General features: G+C 44.5%; 2 protein-coding genes across 2 annotated transcripts in view; one reads left to right on the forward strand and one right to left on the reverse strand.

The window, feature by feature from the left end:
- Positions 1 to 16,626, reverse strand: part of CCNDBP1 (cyclin D1 binding protein 1) — a 96,011-nt gene that overhangs the window by 1,933 nt on the left and 77,452 nt on the right. Inside the window, exons 15-16 of the transcript XR_013335239.1 lie at positions 11,034 to 11,334; positions 248 to 384 (exon numbers count right to left, since the gene is read on the reverse strand). The gene's annotated coding sequence lies outside the window, so the exon portion shown is untranslated. The remainder of the gene's footprint in view (positions 1 to 247; positions 385 to 11,033; positions 11,335 to 16,626) is intronic.
- TGM7 (transglutaminase 7) lies at positions 340 to 16,598 on the forward strand (the record flags this gene model as incomplete). The annotated part of the gene is made up of 12 exons (XM_077764368.1): positions 340 to 538; positions 1,214 to 1,459; positions 2,068 to 2,186; positions 3,889 to 4,017; positions 4,105 to 4,282; positions 6,791 to 6,929; positions 11,086 to 11,189; positions 11,529 to 11,771; positions 13,226 to 13,552; positions 13,939 to 14,099; positions 16,073 to 16,206; positions 16,439 to 16,598. Coding segments are annotated over 12 exons (2,139 nt in total), but the record flags the coding sequence as incomplete, so codon positions are not given.

A 16,626-nucleotide genomic window follows, 5' to 3' on the forward strand; every position in this document is an offset into this window, starting at 1 on the left:
AGATTGTCAAGAAAAAGTGGATAGTAGTATGTGGTGGTGCTTCAAGGGTTAAGTTTCAGTTATCTGGAAAGCTTTCTCTTCCTGGGACCCTAATTCTTGAGATCTATAGCTGTGGGTCTGGGTACAGAGATCACCAGGATCACAATCTTCCCACTCCAGGGTCGGGGCCTGTTAAATTGCTGAGGCTAAGTTGGGAAACTAGCAGGCTGGGGTGGCAGAAGGGCTAAGGTCTGGAGGGGAATCCTACCGAGGTCGGAGCCAGGTATCACAGAATGATGGAGAAGTATCTGGGAATGCTAAGTCCGGGGAGCCGCAGCTGGGCAGTGACATGTCTCCTCTCCCGATCTGCCTCCAGTGGCAGCCTTGGAGCTCATGTCTGTCGACCTGCAGAGTACAAGGAACAACCAGGAGCATCACACGCAGGAGATGGGCCTGAAGCGGCTCATTGTGCGCCGGGGCCAGTCCTTCCTGCTCCAACTACAATTTAGCCGACCATTCCACTTTGGGACAGACTACCTCACCTTTGTGGCTGAGACCGGTGAGTTCACCCTGTCCCAAGGTAAAATTCACCTGTAGGGCTCCCACTTCTTCCTGAGTGCTCCCTCCACTCCCTTTTCCTGGGATCCCCAGGACTCTGTAAGTGCTCACCTGGTAAGTAATGTTAAGGAAAGATTTGGCCAACTCGGCAAATTGAAACTGTGATGATCACAGCTTTTTTTTTTCTTTTAATTAATTTTGAGAGAGAGAGAGAAAGCACACAAGCTGGGGAGAGGCAGGGAGGAGAGAGAATCCCAAGTAGGCTCCAATGTGGGGCCCAATGTTGGGCCCAAACTCACAAAACGTGATATCATGACCCTAGCTGAGATCAAGAGTCCGACGCTTAACTGACTATGCCACCCAGGTGCCCTGATAACATCCAATTTTTAAATGCACAACAGGTGCTGTGCTAAAACATCACACATATTATTTTAATTATTTAATCCCCATGACAGGAGTTTCAGCTTTCAGGTACTATGATGATCTCATTTTATAGATAAAAAAACTAAGACCCACAGATCTTAAGTGGCTTGCCCAAAGACACCCAGTGGCAATAAAAGCCTTAAACCAAAAGGATTAGTGAGTGGTGGAAGAAATTGAGGGTCCTCCTAGCCCCCCTGGAATCATGTCACATAGGTTTTAAACCTCACTGAGGGGTCATTTGTCTCTCACACAGGACCAGCGCCCACGGAGTTGCTGGGAACACGAGCCACCTTCTCCCTTACCCAGGCTCGACAAGGAAATGTCTGGAGTGCCTCTGACTTCACCACTGACACCAACTCGCTCTTTGTCTCCCTTTTTACACCAGCCAATGCAGTCATTGGTCCCTACATTCTGAAGATAGAGATCTCTCAGGGTCAGGGTCACCGTGTGACTCACCCACTGGGGACTTTCATCCTGCTTTTTAACCCCTGGAATGCAGGTACAACTGCTTCACAGCTCTAATGCTATCCTGATCCACTGGGAAGGCTCAGCAAGGTTCTTCCCCAGAAGATAAAAGCAGCTTATCTATACCATATATATATCCATGTGCTGACTAAAAACCAAATTTAAAAAAAGAATTTTAATGGCGTGATGAAAAAGTTTGTGGTGTGATGTGCAGTGAAAGAGATTAGGAAATGGAACATAGTGTGATCCTAATTGTATTACATATATATGGACAGAAAGAGTAGTAGGAACACACCAAACTGTAGTGGTGGGTGTGTCTGAGTAGTGGGAATGAGTGATTTTCATTGTCTGCGTTCTGTCATCCATATTTTCCAAATCTCTACAATAGGCTTTCATTTTTACAATCAGAAAATGATCATCATTATGTTTTAAAGTACAGATTATATCACTGGCCTCTAGAAGAGCATAGTAGACTTTTAAGGGGTTCAGTCTCGATTTCTATTGCCATCAACCCATTCCTTTCCCTATTATCTAGCAACACAGTGTCATTACTGTATTGTATTGTATTGTATTGTATTGTATTGTATTGTATTGTATTACTCTCTTTGTCTTTTGCCCCCTCCACTACTCTTAACCACTCAGAGGATGAGGTCTACCTACCAAGTGAAATACTACTGCAGGAGTATATAATGATGGACTATGGCTTTGTTTACAAGGGTCATGAAAGATTTATCACCTCCTGGCCCTGGAACTATGGGCAGGTAATACTGTCACCTGAAATTGGGTCTGGGGCAGGTATCCTTAAGCTTATTCTTAATCAACTCTATTAGCTCACAGAAGGCCACTAACAAATGTCAGAGTGTGTGGTGCTGGGCCAATTTCCAACAGTAAGTGGGGAAAGGAAGGAAGGGGAGATGTCTTTCAAGTTTTTAATATTTTATATAAAAAGCTTAAAACATAATCCAAGTAGACAGGCTACTAAAATGGACCTATCTCTCAGTTCCAGGAATGAGCAATTTATGGTGAATCTTATTCCATCTATACCAGGAGTTTACAAACTAGAGTCCACTGAATGTTTTTGTGTGGTCCATGAGTTAAAACAGTTCTCGTGTTTTTAAACTGTTGAAAAAGAACTAAAAAATTTTTTGTGGTAAGCAAGTTATATGAAGTTCAAGCTTTAGTGTCCATAAATAACATTTATGGGAACATTTTATGGGAACACAGCCATGCTCATTCACGTCACTTAAGTATCCCCTGTGGCTGTGTTAATGTGGTAGAGTTGAGTAGTTGAGACAGATACCCTACAGCCTGCAAAAGCTAAAATACTTACTATCTGGTCTTTTACAAAAAATGTTGGCCCATCCCTGGTCTATACTGTCCCCATCCCTCCTAACTCATCACTGGGAAGTTCTGGAAGGAATTTATAGATACCATAGCATTTAATCCAGTAATACTTCTGATTATAGCTCTAAAAGATAACAACTCTTCCTGAAAAGAGAAGTTTCACTTCCTGAAAAAGTGAACATTATCATAACTGAAAAAATGAACAATTCTTTAATAACATCAAATATCTAGTCATTGTACAAATGGCAGGACCTTTGGATCTGGGCAACGGGCAACTTTTCCACTTTCAACCAGCAAACGAGACTGGTGTACTTTCTGCCTGCCTCCCACTGACATCTCAGCCCCATCAACACTCACCAGGAGGATGGTGGGGAGGGAGCGGGGAGCCTTGCTGAGGAAGACCAGTTGCTGTGTTCTCCAACTTTGACAACTTGTGTGATTTTTTGAAACAGAGACATACATCTGCATCCTTATCTCTCTCTCACCCACCTGTGCACATAACAACTGCAAAGACCCAGCACTGTCCACACTTCACATAGGCGTATGTCTCAAGTATCTATTATAAACTTATATCGTGAGCTTACACTGGCTTCTCTTGGGTTTCCAGCTTCAGCTGAACTCCTCTACTTGATTTCAAGGGTCCACATACTCTTCTCCCTTGCCTCTCATGGCTGCACTGTATTTATCCATCTGATCTTTCCTACTCCCTCATGTCCTCCAGAACTGAAAACCTCTAAGCCCCTGTCCTTGGCACCACCATACTCAAAGACCTCAGGTGAACATCCTCATCCTGCTCTCTTCCTGTCTACCTGGATCTTCAAAGCCTACTGGTGCTAATGGCCTTCTCTGATCTCTTGGTCAACAGGGATCCCTCACTTCCAAATTCTGTTTGCATTTTCCATCAGAGCCACTCAAGTTCATTTTCCAGAATTCTGAATCTCTTACACTCCCAATTTGATTTATAAGCTCTTTGAAGGCAGGACCTTGTCTAATATTTAACCCCATCCTCATCCCCAGCACATATACACCATCCCTCAAAGCCTGAGTTACTGACTTGAAGTTTCAGGATGCGAGATATTTTTACTCTTCTCTTTTCTCTCCCTTGAAATCCCTTGGAAGTTTGAAGAGGACATCATAGATATCTGCTTTGAGATCTTGAACAAGAGCCTGTACTTCTTAGAGAACCCATCCAAGGACTACTCCCAGCGGAATGATCCTGTATATGTCTGCAGGGTGGTGAGTGCCATGGTAAGCACAGAAGCTCTTCTGCCCCTGTCTGAGGACAATTTGAGCTTCCCTAAGACATTGTGGCGACCCCCCGTCTGTCCTTTGCAGATCAACAGCAACGATGACAACGGTGTGCTGCAGGGAAACTGGGGAGAGGACTACTCCAGGGGGGTCAGCCCGCTAGAGTGGAATGGCAGCGTAGCCATCCTGAGGCAGTGGTTAGCCAGGGGCAGGCAGCCTGTGAAGTATGGACAGTGCTGGGTCTTTGCAGCTGTGATGTGCACAGGTGAGTGAGGGAGATTGGGATTCAGAATCATTTGTTTAATTTTTGTATGAGCCTTTGAAATCAGGCTCTGGTTATGTCCATTTCCACATAAGTTAACTGTGGCCTGCCCATAGCCCCACAGCTAAGAAATAGTGCACCCAGGGACTCTCACCCAGCACACTCCATAGTCTTGGGGAGTCCTGCATATTTTCCTAGGAGGGAGGTTGACCTGTTGCAATCATTCTGCAGTCTCCTTGATGGCAGTTAGACTATTAAAATGGTCACCTGGATAAAGAAAATGTGGTCCCAAAGTGGCAGCAAAGGCAGCTTCTCTCTGCCACTGCTCAGGTTTCTCCACTCCCGGTGAGCCTGGAGTCAGGGAGAGCTGGAGGAAGCTTCAAGTGCAAGCAGATGGTCTGGGAAAGTCTTATCCCACCTGTGGGCAGAGCTGGCAGCTCCCAAATACTTCTTGGAGAGTTTCTTGAGGGGTTACAATAAGAGATTTGCTACTTTGCTAACTACCCACATGCAGCATCAACATTTTATGCATTATCACTTACTTACAATTTAGTGCAAAGGTGTGACTGAATTATTTGTGAAGATGAGGGAAAGACAATACTGAGATACCTTCCTATCTTCCCCCACGCAAGGCAGGAGTACCTTATACAGTGCTACCTGTTACATTGTGGTGCTCAATCAGTGTTTGCTTAGTGAATGGGCTGACTCCAAATTGGAGGATGATGGAGCACAGAACAGGGAAGACAGAGGCAGAGGCCAAAGACAAAGTTCTAGATTTTTCTGAGAAGAGCAGCACAGCTTGGTAGTTATGTACAGGAGAGGAAATGTTTAAATCTGAGTGTTCAAATCGAGTGGCCTCACTTTGCTCATTCATTTTCCCTGAAAAATGCTCAGCACAGCACCAGTATTTAGTGTAGCCACATTTGCCTTGGGCTAGGAAGTCGCTGGCGAGGCAGGTGCTGTAGAGGAGGGCTTGTGCCCCTTGGCCCTGGGATGAGAGGGAGAAGGTCTAGGTCTGCATCCTAACTCTACCTTGAAGCCTCTCCCCACTCCCAGGCCCTAGAGTTCTGGGGCCATTGAAGTAGGGGACAGCTGCTCCCACCACATGGCCTCCAGCCACTTGCAGCCATGGTCTAGCTGTCACCCCTACAGAGAGGTTATGAAAACTCAAGAGATGTGCTGGGAGCAGAGAGGTGACTGTGAACACATGCATGACTCCCTTTGAGGCTCTTGAATCAATCGTAACAGAAAGATTGGTCAATCTCAATAGTCCGCTTACTTTTCAAAGCACTATAATCCTCCCAGCAGCCTCAGGAGGCACCCTCTGCTTGTCCTGAACTGGAGAGGAGTAGGATAAACCTCTGTCTAAACTCCTCACCTAGGGGGCTAAGGTGGGGACCTATGTTCCAAAGGTCACATCCAGCTCTTGGCTTGATTTTACTTAGCCTTGGGCAAATGGTGTGTGTGTGTGTGTGTGTGTGTGTGTGTGTGTGTGTGTGTGTGTCTGCGCTTGCATGTGGTGGTGCTGTGGGTGGTAAAATATCTGCTTTGTGTGAGTAGATCTTAACTACTTATGTGAAATCTTAAGATCTTAGCTTAAGATCAGCTTTTAGGACACATGGATGGCTCAGTCAGTTGAGCCTCCAACTTCTGCTCAGGGCATCATCTCAAGGTTAGTGAGTTCAAGTGTCCCGTTGGACTTGCTGCTGTCAGAGCCTGCTTCAACTCCTCTATCCACCTCTCTCTTTGCCCCTCCCCCACTTGCATTCTCTCAAAAATAAATAAAACATTAAGAAAAAAAGATTGTAACCCAGATTTAAAAAGTCTTTGTAGTACTATCCTGTGAAGCCACTAGAGGATGCTGTTGCCTTATCAAAGATGGCTAATGCCTCATTGTACAAGCAGGTTCTCTGTCTCTGGTGTCTTCCACTTACCTTTTTAAGTCTATCTTGTCCTATCCTTTCTCTGATTTCTGTCTTACCTCCTCCATATCCTTGTATTCCAGTAGAATTAAACAGTCAGAATTTCAGAATTGAAAATCATCTGTCCAATTCCTTATTTTGTTACACACAAGGAGACTAAGGCCCAGAGAAGTTAAGCCACTTACCTAAGACCACACAGCTTCTTTTCTGAAACTGGCCACAGCAAAGGCCTAAAGTTTTTAAATTTTCTTTCAAATTAGTAAATATTTTAGGTTCTCTGTTTTTAATTTGGAAATCTGCTAAATGGAAAAAGCCCTAAATGATAAGTTGAGCTGCTTATTGTTGTTTTAAGTAACCCTCAAATGATTTCTTTTTCCTAGTGGGATGGAAACCATCAATGAGGCAGGTTGGCAGCAGGGTTCTGGGCCTGGGTGTAGTGCTCTGAGAATAAAGAAGTTACAGGTATGGATCTGTAGGAATCCTGGCTGCCTTTCTCTCCTCTAGCTTAAAAGTTAGAAAGCATGCATGGGGAGCTAATGACTCTGCTTGAAATTAACTCAGTGATTCTCCATGTTTCGTTTCTTTTTAGTAATGAGATGTTTAGGTGTTCCAACCCGGGTGGTTTCCAATTTTCGTTCTGCACACAACATGGACAGGAACTTGACCATTGACACCTACTATGACCAAAATGCAGAGATGCTGCCTACTCGGAAGCGAGACAAAATATGGTAAGGGACATGGTCTCAAACACATCTCTGCTCCATGTTAGGAAAGGTAGGGGAGCTCTGACCTTGTTCTCTCTAGTCTTGAGGCAATTTCATCCTGTACCTTGTTACTGTGGCCCTGAGAGCAATTCCCTAACCTAGGAGACTGTTCTGGCTAATTAGATCATCACACCAAATTCCTCTCAGAAATAGAAGACTATGGAATAACATTCTGAAGTCCACAACCAAATGAGTAGATTGTGTGTTCTGTGAATACTAACTTCAAAATATGTATGCATCTTACAGATGATACTTCCTTCTTTGAGTCACTCTGTTTGTGCCATTCTCTGTTTCTTCTCCAGGCAAAGTTTCACTTGCTGCTTCTGCCTACTTCCTCAGTCTCTCCTGCTTCCTCCTCTATCCACCTCACTCCCTCTCTGCATGCATGCATGCGTGCGTGTGTGTGTGTGTGTGTGTGTCTTCATTTCTGGATCTCTGATCTCTTCCCCTTGTTCCCTTCTCCTCTGCTCTAAATCTGATGTCATGTTTTTCTTTTTCCAGCCAGTTTCCAGGTAAGATCTTTGGGTTGTGTGAGAACTAGTGACAACCTTTGGAGTCCCTCCCTCTCTGAGCTCCTAAAGGGGTGAAGCACCCCCAATTCAATTAGCAGTGGCGTATCTGAGAAAGCTATATCACTTATGTAGTGTTCTGAGTGTGAATGCATGAGCTGAATCTAATCATGAGGAAACCTCAGAACAGCTCAAAATGAATATCACTGTGGCAAATAAATACTGTATTCAAAATGTCAATGTAATAAAACAAAGGCTGAAGAACTGCTCCAGATCAAGGTAGACAAAGGAGACTGGACAACTAGATGCAATGTGTAATCCTGGACTGAATGGTAAAGAATATTATAAAGGACATTATTTGAATTCTACCAAACATTTAAAGAAGAGTTAACACCTATTCTCTTGAAGCTGTTGTAAAAAGTAGAAATGGAAGGAAAACTTCCAAACTCTTTCTATAAAGCCACTATTATCTTGATTCCAAAACCAGACAAAGACCTCACTAAAAAGGAGAACTACAAACAAATTTCCCTGATGAACACGGATGCAAAAATCTTTAACAAGATATTAGCCAATGGATCCAACAATACATTAAAAAAATTATTCACCACGACCAAGTGGGATTTAGACCTGGGATACAGGGCTGGTTCAATATCTGCAAATCAATCAATATGATACATCACATCAGTAAAAGAAAGGACAAGAACCACATGATCCTCTCCTAGATGCAGAGAAAGCATTTGACAAAATACAGCATCCTTTCTTGATAAAAACCCGTAAGAAAGTAGGGATAGAAGGATCATACCTCGAGATCATAAAAGTCATATGTGAAAGACCTAATGCTAATATCATCCTCAATGGGGAAAAACTGAGAGCTTTCCTCCTAAGGTCAGGAACAAGACAGGGATGTCCACTCTTGCCACTGTTATTCAACATAGTATTGGAAGACTTAGCCTCAGTAATCAGATAACACAAAGAAATAACGCAGATGACATGCTACTCTATTTGGAAAACCCAAAAAATTCCACCAAAAACTGCTAGAGCTGATCTATCAGTTCAGCAAGGTCACAAGATATAAAATCAATGCACAGAAATTGGTTGCATTCCTATACACCAATAATGAAGTGACAGAAAGAGAAATTAAGGAATCAATTCCATTTACAACTGCACCAAAATCCATAAAATATCTAGGAACAAATCTAACCAAAGAGGTGAAAAATCTATACACTGAAAACTATAGAAAGCTTATGGAAGAAATTGAAGAAGATGCAAAAAATGGAAAAATATTCCATGCTCCTGAATAGGGAGAACAAATGTTGTTAAAATGTCAAAACTACCCAAAGCAATGTACATATTCAATGCAATCCCTATCAAAATAACACCAGCATTCTTCATAGAGCTAGAACAAATGACCCTAAAATGTATATGTATGGAACTAGAAAAGACCCCGAATAGCCAAAGCAATCTTGAAAAAGCAAAGCAAAACTGGAGGCATCACAATCCCAGATTTCAAGCTGTATTACAAAGTTGTAATCACCAAGACAGTATGGTACTGGCATAAAAAGAGATACTCCGATCAATGGAAATGAGATCAATAGAGAACCCAGAAATGGATCCACAAACATATGGCCAACGAATTTTTGACAAAGCAAGAAAGAATATCCAATGGAATAAAGACAGTGTCCTCAGCAAGTGGTGCTGGGAAAACTGGACAATGACAAGCAGAAAAATGAACCTGGACCACTTTCTTACACCATACACAAAAATAAACTCAAAGTGGAGGAAAGATCTAAATGTAAGACAGGAAGCCATCAAAATCCTAGAGGAAAAAGCAGGCAAAAACCTCTTTGTCCTTGGCTGCAGCAACTTTTTACTCAACACATCTCTCTGGAGGCAAAGGAAACAAAAGCAAAAATGAACTATTGGACCTCACCAAAAACAAAAAGCTACTGCACAGCGAAGGAAACAATCAGCAAAACTAAAAGGCAACTGATGGAATGGGAGAAGATATTCGCAAACGACATATCGGATAAAGGGCTAGTATCCAAAATCTATAGAGAACTTATCAAATTCCACACCCCAAAAAACAAATAATCCAGTGAAGAAATGGGCAAAAGATATCAATAAATACTTCTCACAGAAGACATCCTGATGGCCAACTGACACATGAAAAAATGCTCAACATACTCATCATCAAGGAAATACAAATAAAACCACAATGAGATACCACTTCACACCCGTCAGAATGGCTAACATAAACAACTCAGGCAACAACAGATGTTGGCGAGGATGCGGAGAAAGAGGATCTCTTTTGCACTGTTGGTGGGAAGGCAAACTGGTGCAGCCACTCTGGAAAACAGTATGAAGGTTCCTCAAAAAATTAAAAATGGAACTACCCTACAACCCAGGATTTGCACTACTAGGTATTTATCCAAGGGATACAGGTATGCTATTTCAAAGGGGCACATGCACCCCAATGTTTATAGCAGCTCTATCAACAATAGCAAAAGTATGGAAAGAGCCCAAATGTCCATCGATGGATGAATGGATATAGATACACACACACACACACACACATACACACACACACACGCTGGAGTATTACTCAGCCATCAAAAGGAATGAAATTTTGCCATTTGCAACTGCGGGGATGGAACTAGAAGGTATTATGCTAAGCAGAATTAGTCAGAGAAAGACAAATATATGACTTCACTCATATGAGGACTTTAAGATACAAAACAGATGAACATAGGGGAAGAAAAGCAAAAATAATATAAAAACAGGGAGAGAGACAAAACATAAGAGACTCTTAAAAATGGAGAACAAACAGAGTGTTACTGGAGGGGTTGTGGGAGGAGGGATGGCTAAATGGGTGAGGGGCATTAAGTAATCTACTCCTGAAATCATTGTTGTATTATATACTAACTTGGATGCAAATTAAGAAATAAATAATTTTTTTAAAAAGGGCATTCTTTGGTCAGTTGATAAAATTGAAATATAGACAGTACATTAAATAAAAGTATTATATCAATAGTAAATAGTGTGATAGTAAATCAAATAGTAAATGTGTGAGGTTGATAAGTGTACACAGTTATGTAAGGGAAAATCTCTATTCTTAGAAAATATACACTGAACTAAAAAACGAAAGAAAAAAATGTATTGATAATCTCCATATCCATACTGAAAGAAAGCCAATGATAAAGCAAATGAAGCAAAATGTGAACAATAGATGACTTGGGTATATGGGTATTTTTTGTAATTTTTAAAAATGCTTATTTATTTATTTTTTTAAAATGCTTAAATATTTTTATATATTAAGAGCATGAGTGGTGGAGGGGCAGAAAAGAGGGAGGCAGAGAATCTGAATCAGGCTCCAGGCTCTGAGCTGTCAGCACAGAGCCCAACGTGGGGTTGGAAATGATGAATTGCAAGATCATGACCTGAGCTGGAGTCGGACATTTAACCAACTGAGACACCCAGGTGCCCCATATAATAGTGTATGTCAACTACACTTTAGTTATTAAAAACAATAATACAAAGCATTCAGTATAGTGTCTAATACCTGGCAAATCTGGGGAAAATGTGAATCTTCATTTTCTTACTCTTTTCTGTAGGAATTTCCATGTGTGGAATGAGTGCTGGATGATCCGGAAAGATCTCCCACCAGGATACAATGGGTGGCAGGTTCTGGACCCCACTCCTCAGCAAACCAGCAGTGGTGAGAGGACCATTGTGTAAGGTCTGGGCTCCGTCGGGAGGTTGATCACATGAGCAGGATGCCGGAAAGGGGTTGTATGTTTTCTCACATTGCCTTCAGCTGGGTGACCCAGATGAATCACAGGACCTCTCCGTTGTTTCCTCACCTGCAAAGTGGGGAAGATGATAAACTCCACTTCACAGGTGGCTGTGAGGATCAGATGAATTTGCGGGAATCTGAGAGTACTTGGTGCATGAGGGTGTTCTCCATCCTATCCCCTTCTCTGCCCTTGCCACCACCAGCCAGCCCAGTCCACATGCTAGCAGCTGTCACTGTCCTTAACCTCTGTACCCTCCACAGGGCTGTTCTGCTGTGGCCCTGCCTCTGTGAAGGCCATCAAGGAAGGAGAGGTTCACCTGCCCTATGACACCCCGTTTGTATACGCTGAGGTGAATGCTGATGAAGTCATTTGGCTCTTCAGAGATGGTCAGGCCCAGGAAATCCTGGACCATAACACCAGTTCCATTGGGAAGGAAATCAGCACCAAGATGGTAGGGTCGGATAAGCGCCAGAACATCACCAGCTCCTACAAGTATCCAGAAGGTGCGCGGGGCCCGGGGGATTTGGGGGTAGGTAGGCACAACCTCCTTTCTGTGCTTCCCAGTGAGGATGGCTCACGCTTGTTAAAACCATCACCACCTGATCACCTCCTCCTTATGGCAAACACCCAGGGGTTTTCTTGGACCCTGGCCATGTGGCCGTAGGGTTGCTAGATTGAGCAAATAAAAATAGAGTGCCCAGTTAAATCTGAATTCCAGAACAATTCAGATAAGCAAATATTTTGTTAGTATAAGTGTATCCCAAATATAGTATGGGACAAAACAAAAATTATTAAACAAAAATTATTCATCATGTATCTGAAATTCAAATTTACCTGAAATTCAAATTGAATGTTCTTAATTATATCTGGCAACTCTGTCCTAGGGTCATATCATGGTCTCCTTGTGTCATGCAGTGAGGGTGACAGCAAGGAGGGAGGGAAAGGACCTGGCCTGTGGAAAGGAGTAGATGTCCCTGTGGAGAAGGCCAGGGTGGCATCAGGCTGCCTGAGTACCAACCAAGGTTCTGCTATGTTCTAGCTTGTAAGCCTGGATATGTTCTTTTTTTTTTTTTTTTAATGTTTTATTTATTTCTAGGAGAGAGAGACAGCGTGAGCAGGGGAGGGTCAGAGAGAGAGGGAGTCACAGACTGAAACAGGCTCCAGGCTCCGAGCTGGCAGTCAGCACAGAGCCCGACGCGGGGCTCGAACCCACAAACCGCGAGATCATGACCTAAGCGAAAGTCGGAAAGTTGGACGCTTAACCGACTAAGCCACCCAGGCGCCCCAAGCCTGGATATGTTCTTAACATCCCTGTGCCTCCACTTCTTCATCTGTAAAATGGATTAATGATACTTCAGAGGGCTGTTGTGAGGGCAGATGAGTGGATACACAGAAAGCAGTTGGAGCAGTGTCTCTGGTGCATAGTAACTGTACTAGAGAAGTCCACAATTTGGGATCAGTTGAGGTTCAACCTGAATGTTGAGTAGACCCCAGGAGCAAGAGATGAAGCCCTACTTAGAAGACTTGAGCATGTATTTTAGAAGTGAGAATGCTGATGGGGTGGGGGAGAAGCCTTTTGCTTTGATGATGATGACAGTGATGATGGTGACAATACTGATGACAAAGAACAATGCGAGGTACTTACATTCAGCAACTCATTTAACTCAAATTTTTGGCAACTCTATGAGGCAAGGAGATATATCTGGGTTATAGATGAAAGAACTGAGCACCAAGAGATTAAGGGACTGTAGCTGAGCACGGCTTTGAATGCAGCATCAAGCAATATACCAACCTCCCTGTTCTCAGCCATGATGCTGTGTTGTCTCCTTAGCTATTCGTGTGGGTGGGGTTTTGGGATGGGAGCTGGAAGTTTCTGGGTGGCTTGTTTCCCAAAGATGGGGACTGGTCCTCTCAACCCCTCCTCACTGAGGTCTTTCCTGGCTTTCTTTTCTGCCAGGATCCCCTGAGGAGCGATCTGTGTTCATGAAAGCTTCCCGGAAAATGCTGGGCTCGGGAAGGGCCTCTTCGCCCTTCTTGGATCTGCTGGGGTCCAGGGGCTCTCAGGATCAGCCAGCCCAGCTGCAGCTTCACCTGGCCAGGACGCCCGAGTGGGGCCAGGACCTGCTGCTGAAGCTGCATGCCCTGAGGGTACCAGACAGAGTCCACCCCCGGGGGCCAATCAGACTGGTGGTGCGCTTCTGCGCACAGGCCCTGCTGCACCAGGGTGGCACCCGGGGGCCCCTCTGGAGGCAAACAGTGCACTTGAACCTGGACTTTGGGGAGGGTGAGTATGAACAAGGCCTGGAAACGCACCTATAAGGATGGGAGCTGTGGAGTCATGAACAAAGCTGGGATGGTTCAGCCAGATTAAACAGAGATCCCTGCACCCCAACACACACACATGCCGGGCAGTGAAATTGTTGTTGGCAGGGGGTCGCATATGCCATGTGCTGTGCCTCTGACACCATCCCACTAGGTGAGACATAGCAATGACCTCTGGTGGCAGAAGGTATAGGTTAAGTACACTGTATCTTTCTCTTTGTTATACACACAAACATACTTTCACACACATACAACTCACACACATATTCTCTCTCACATATACACATTTTCTGTGTGTGTGTGTGTGACTTTGTTTCCAGACTCAAGATGTCTTTTGTCTGTGCTTAGAGATACAGTGGACGCTCTTGCTACCCTATGACAATTATAGAAACAAGCTGACAGATGAGAAGCTGATCCGCGTGTCTGGCATTGCCAAGGTGGAGGATATGGGGAGGTCCATGCTGGTCCTAAAAGACATCTCTCTGGAACCTCCCCACTTATCTATTGAGGTAAGGTGTCTTGGACAGAGATGGAGCCCAGAAGCCCCTTGACACACCCAACCCAGGGGCTGGGGCTACAGCAGTGAAGAGGACACAATTCCTGCATCAGACACCAAATAGATCAAAGCACAGTATGATGTTGTCTTGTCCTCTGTGCAAAGTGCTGGGCAGAGTGGAAGTTTTCCCAGAGGAGGTGACATTTTGCGGAGGACGTATAGGAAGACACTGTACAGCAAAATGAGATGGAGATGAAAAAATTTTAAGTAGGGGAATAGCTTTGCAGAGGCAGAGAGACAGGAGGGGCATGGCTGGGAGACTGAACAGAGGAGCCGGATTTGAGAAAAACCACAAGTCAAATTCCAAAAGTGACTGCAGATAACACAGGGTTGGCAGGGAAGAAGGAGGACATATGAAAGGTGAGCCTCGAACTTTGAGTTCCAAGATTGTGTGGCTGGCAAGGTCATTACAGGTGGAAGAAGGATCAATGGAGGGCAGAAAGGTTCCCTATCTCTCATTACCCAGGTTTTCTTTCCCTTGAAGCGTCCTTTCCCCCATCTCCCCTCCTGTTCTAAAGGACTTGCCCACTGCCTGGTCCCAACCTGGCTTTGTACCTGCTGGATTTGTTACTGGCACACTCCACCCCCACCCAGAATGAGTGGCTCCACATTGTAAACCATGTGACCACCTGACAGTTTTCACCTGGGCATGTTTTCAGGCCACAGTGCAGCAAATAGTGGGCAGAATCACAGTCTAGTGCTGAGGCGAGGACCCTGCCTCTGTTACCCAGAGCCCTGTTTACAAACAGGGTCCAATGCAAACACATCAGAACCCGAGTAGACTATCAATTGGTTCCCACAGTTAAGGGACCTGGGGATGATTTGTGTGAGTATGAAGAATCAGAAAGACATTTTTGCCTGTTCTACTTTGATGCCCTCATTAGAGTACAAGGGATTTGTTTCTTTCATTTGGATTTTAGAGAAGTCAGGGTGCTTTTTCTTATTTCTCTTTTTGAAGCAGAACATGACTCGAGTATGATCTGGGTGGCCAGAACTCATTTTAGTTCAACATACATTCATCAAACATCCATCACTTGGCTGGCACTGCACTAGACACCGGGCTCTAGAAGTGAGTAGGATAGAGTCCCTGCCTCCCACTCACAGGGCAAGGCCATGCTTCCCTATGACACAGACCTCACATGGGATGTACAGAACACAGAAACTCAGAGTGTTTCTATTGCCAGAGCAACATGGGGGAAAGATCCTGGCTGGGATCTAGGACAGCTGGGTCAGGTCCTGGCCCTGCCATATCATGTGATATTGACCTCAGAAAGATATTGCTGGGGCACCTGGGTGGTTGAGTCGGTTAAGCATCCGACTCTTGGTTTCAGCTCAGGTTGTGATCTCGCGGTTCATGAATTTGAGCCCTGCATCAGGCTCTGCACTAACGGTGGTAGGCCTGCTTGAGATTCTCTTTCCTCCTCTCTCTCTGCCCCTCCCCCACTGTGCTTTATTTATTTAAAAATAAAGATGTCACTGATAGCATATGAATGGTGAATATGTCACAACTTCTCCCATGCCTGTGTCAGACACTACTAATCAGTCATAACTCTGACTCTGGATTTGTCCTCAGGATCCTTTTCAACATGCCATTTCTATTAGCTGTGATTAACAGATTGGGGCTGGCACTTAAGTTGAACTCTAATTGCCATCCTGAACTAGATGGGGGGAGAGAAATAAATTTCAACTTGGTGCCAATTCCCAACTGGTGCTGGCTTCCTAAAGTATTGTGACCTTCTAAGACAGGTCAGGATTGGGTTAATCTTGAATACTCTCAATTTATATTCTCCTCTCCCAATTGCAGTGTTTTGGGAGTAAGTAAGCAGTCCCTAATGGTGAAGAGAAGGACAGTGGAGTGAGGGTACTGAACTGGAGTGCAGAAATGAGGCCAGTTGCCCACAATATCTCTGTCTTCTCTCCTCACAGGTATCTAAAAGGGCTGAGGTAGGCAAGGCACTGAGAGTTCACATCACCCTCACCAATACCCTGACAACTGCTCTGAGTAACTGCACGATGGTGCTGGAGGGAAGTGGCCTCATTGATGGGCAGATATCCAAAAAGTAAGTACCGTCTGTCTCATGCTGGTCTCTGAGAAGAGGTACCTTGTGGGGTCATACGCCGGTCCTTTGTCTCCTGGATGGTGCCTACTTGCCCCACTTTCCCACCCTCCTCAGGAAAGGTTGACATTGGTGGTTGTGTTGGGGGGTGGGAAGTGCTTGCCCCAAGAGGGGAAACTAGATCACCCATCCCAGCAGTTACATAAGGCTGCAACGGGCTCTTTTTGACTTTCAGCATTGGGACTCTGGTGGCTGGACACACCATTCAAATTCAACTGGACCTCTACCCGATCAAAACTGGACCACGCCAGCTGCAAGTCCTCATCAGCAGCAATGAGATCAAGGAGATCAAGGGCTACAAGGACATCTTTGTTGCTGCAGCCAGGGTTTCTTGAGCCCCACCCCACCCCACATACCCTTCCA

This window comes from Crocuta crocuta, unplaced genomic scaffold, assembly GCF_008692635.1.
Source record: "Crocuta crocuta isolate KB4526 unplaced genomic scaffold, BGI_CrCroc_1.0 scaffold102, whole genome shotgun sequence".
Lineage (NCBI taxonomy): Eukaryota > Metazoa > Chordata > Mammalia > Carnivora > Hyaenidae > Crocuta > Crocuta crocuta.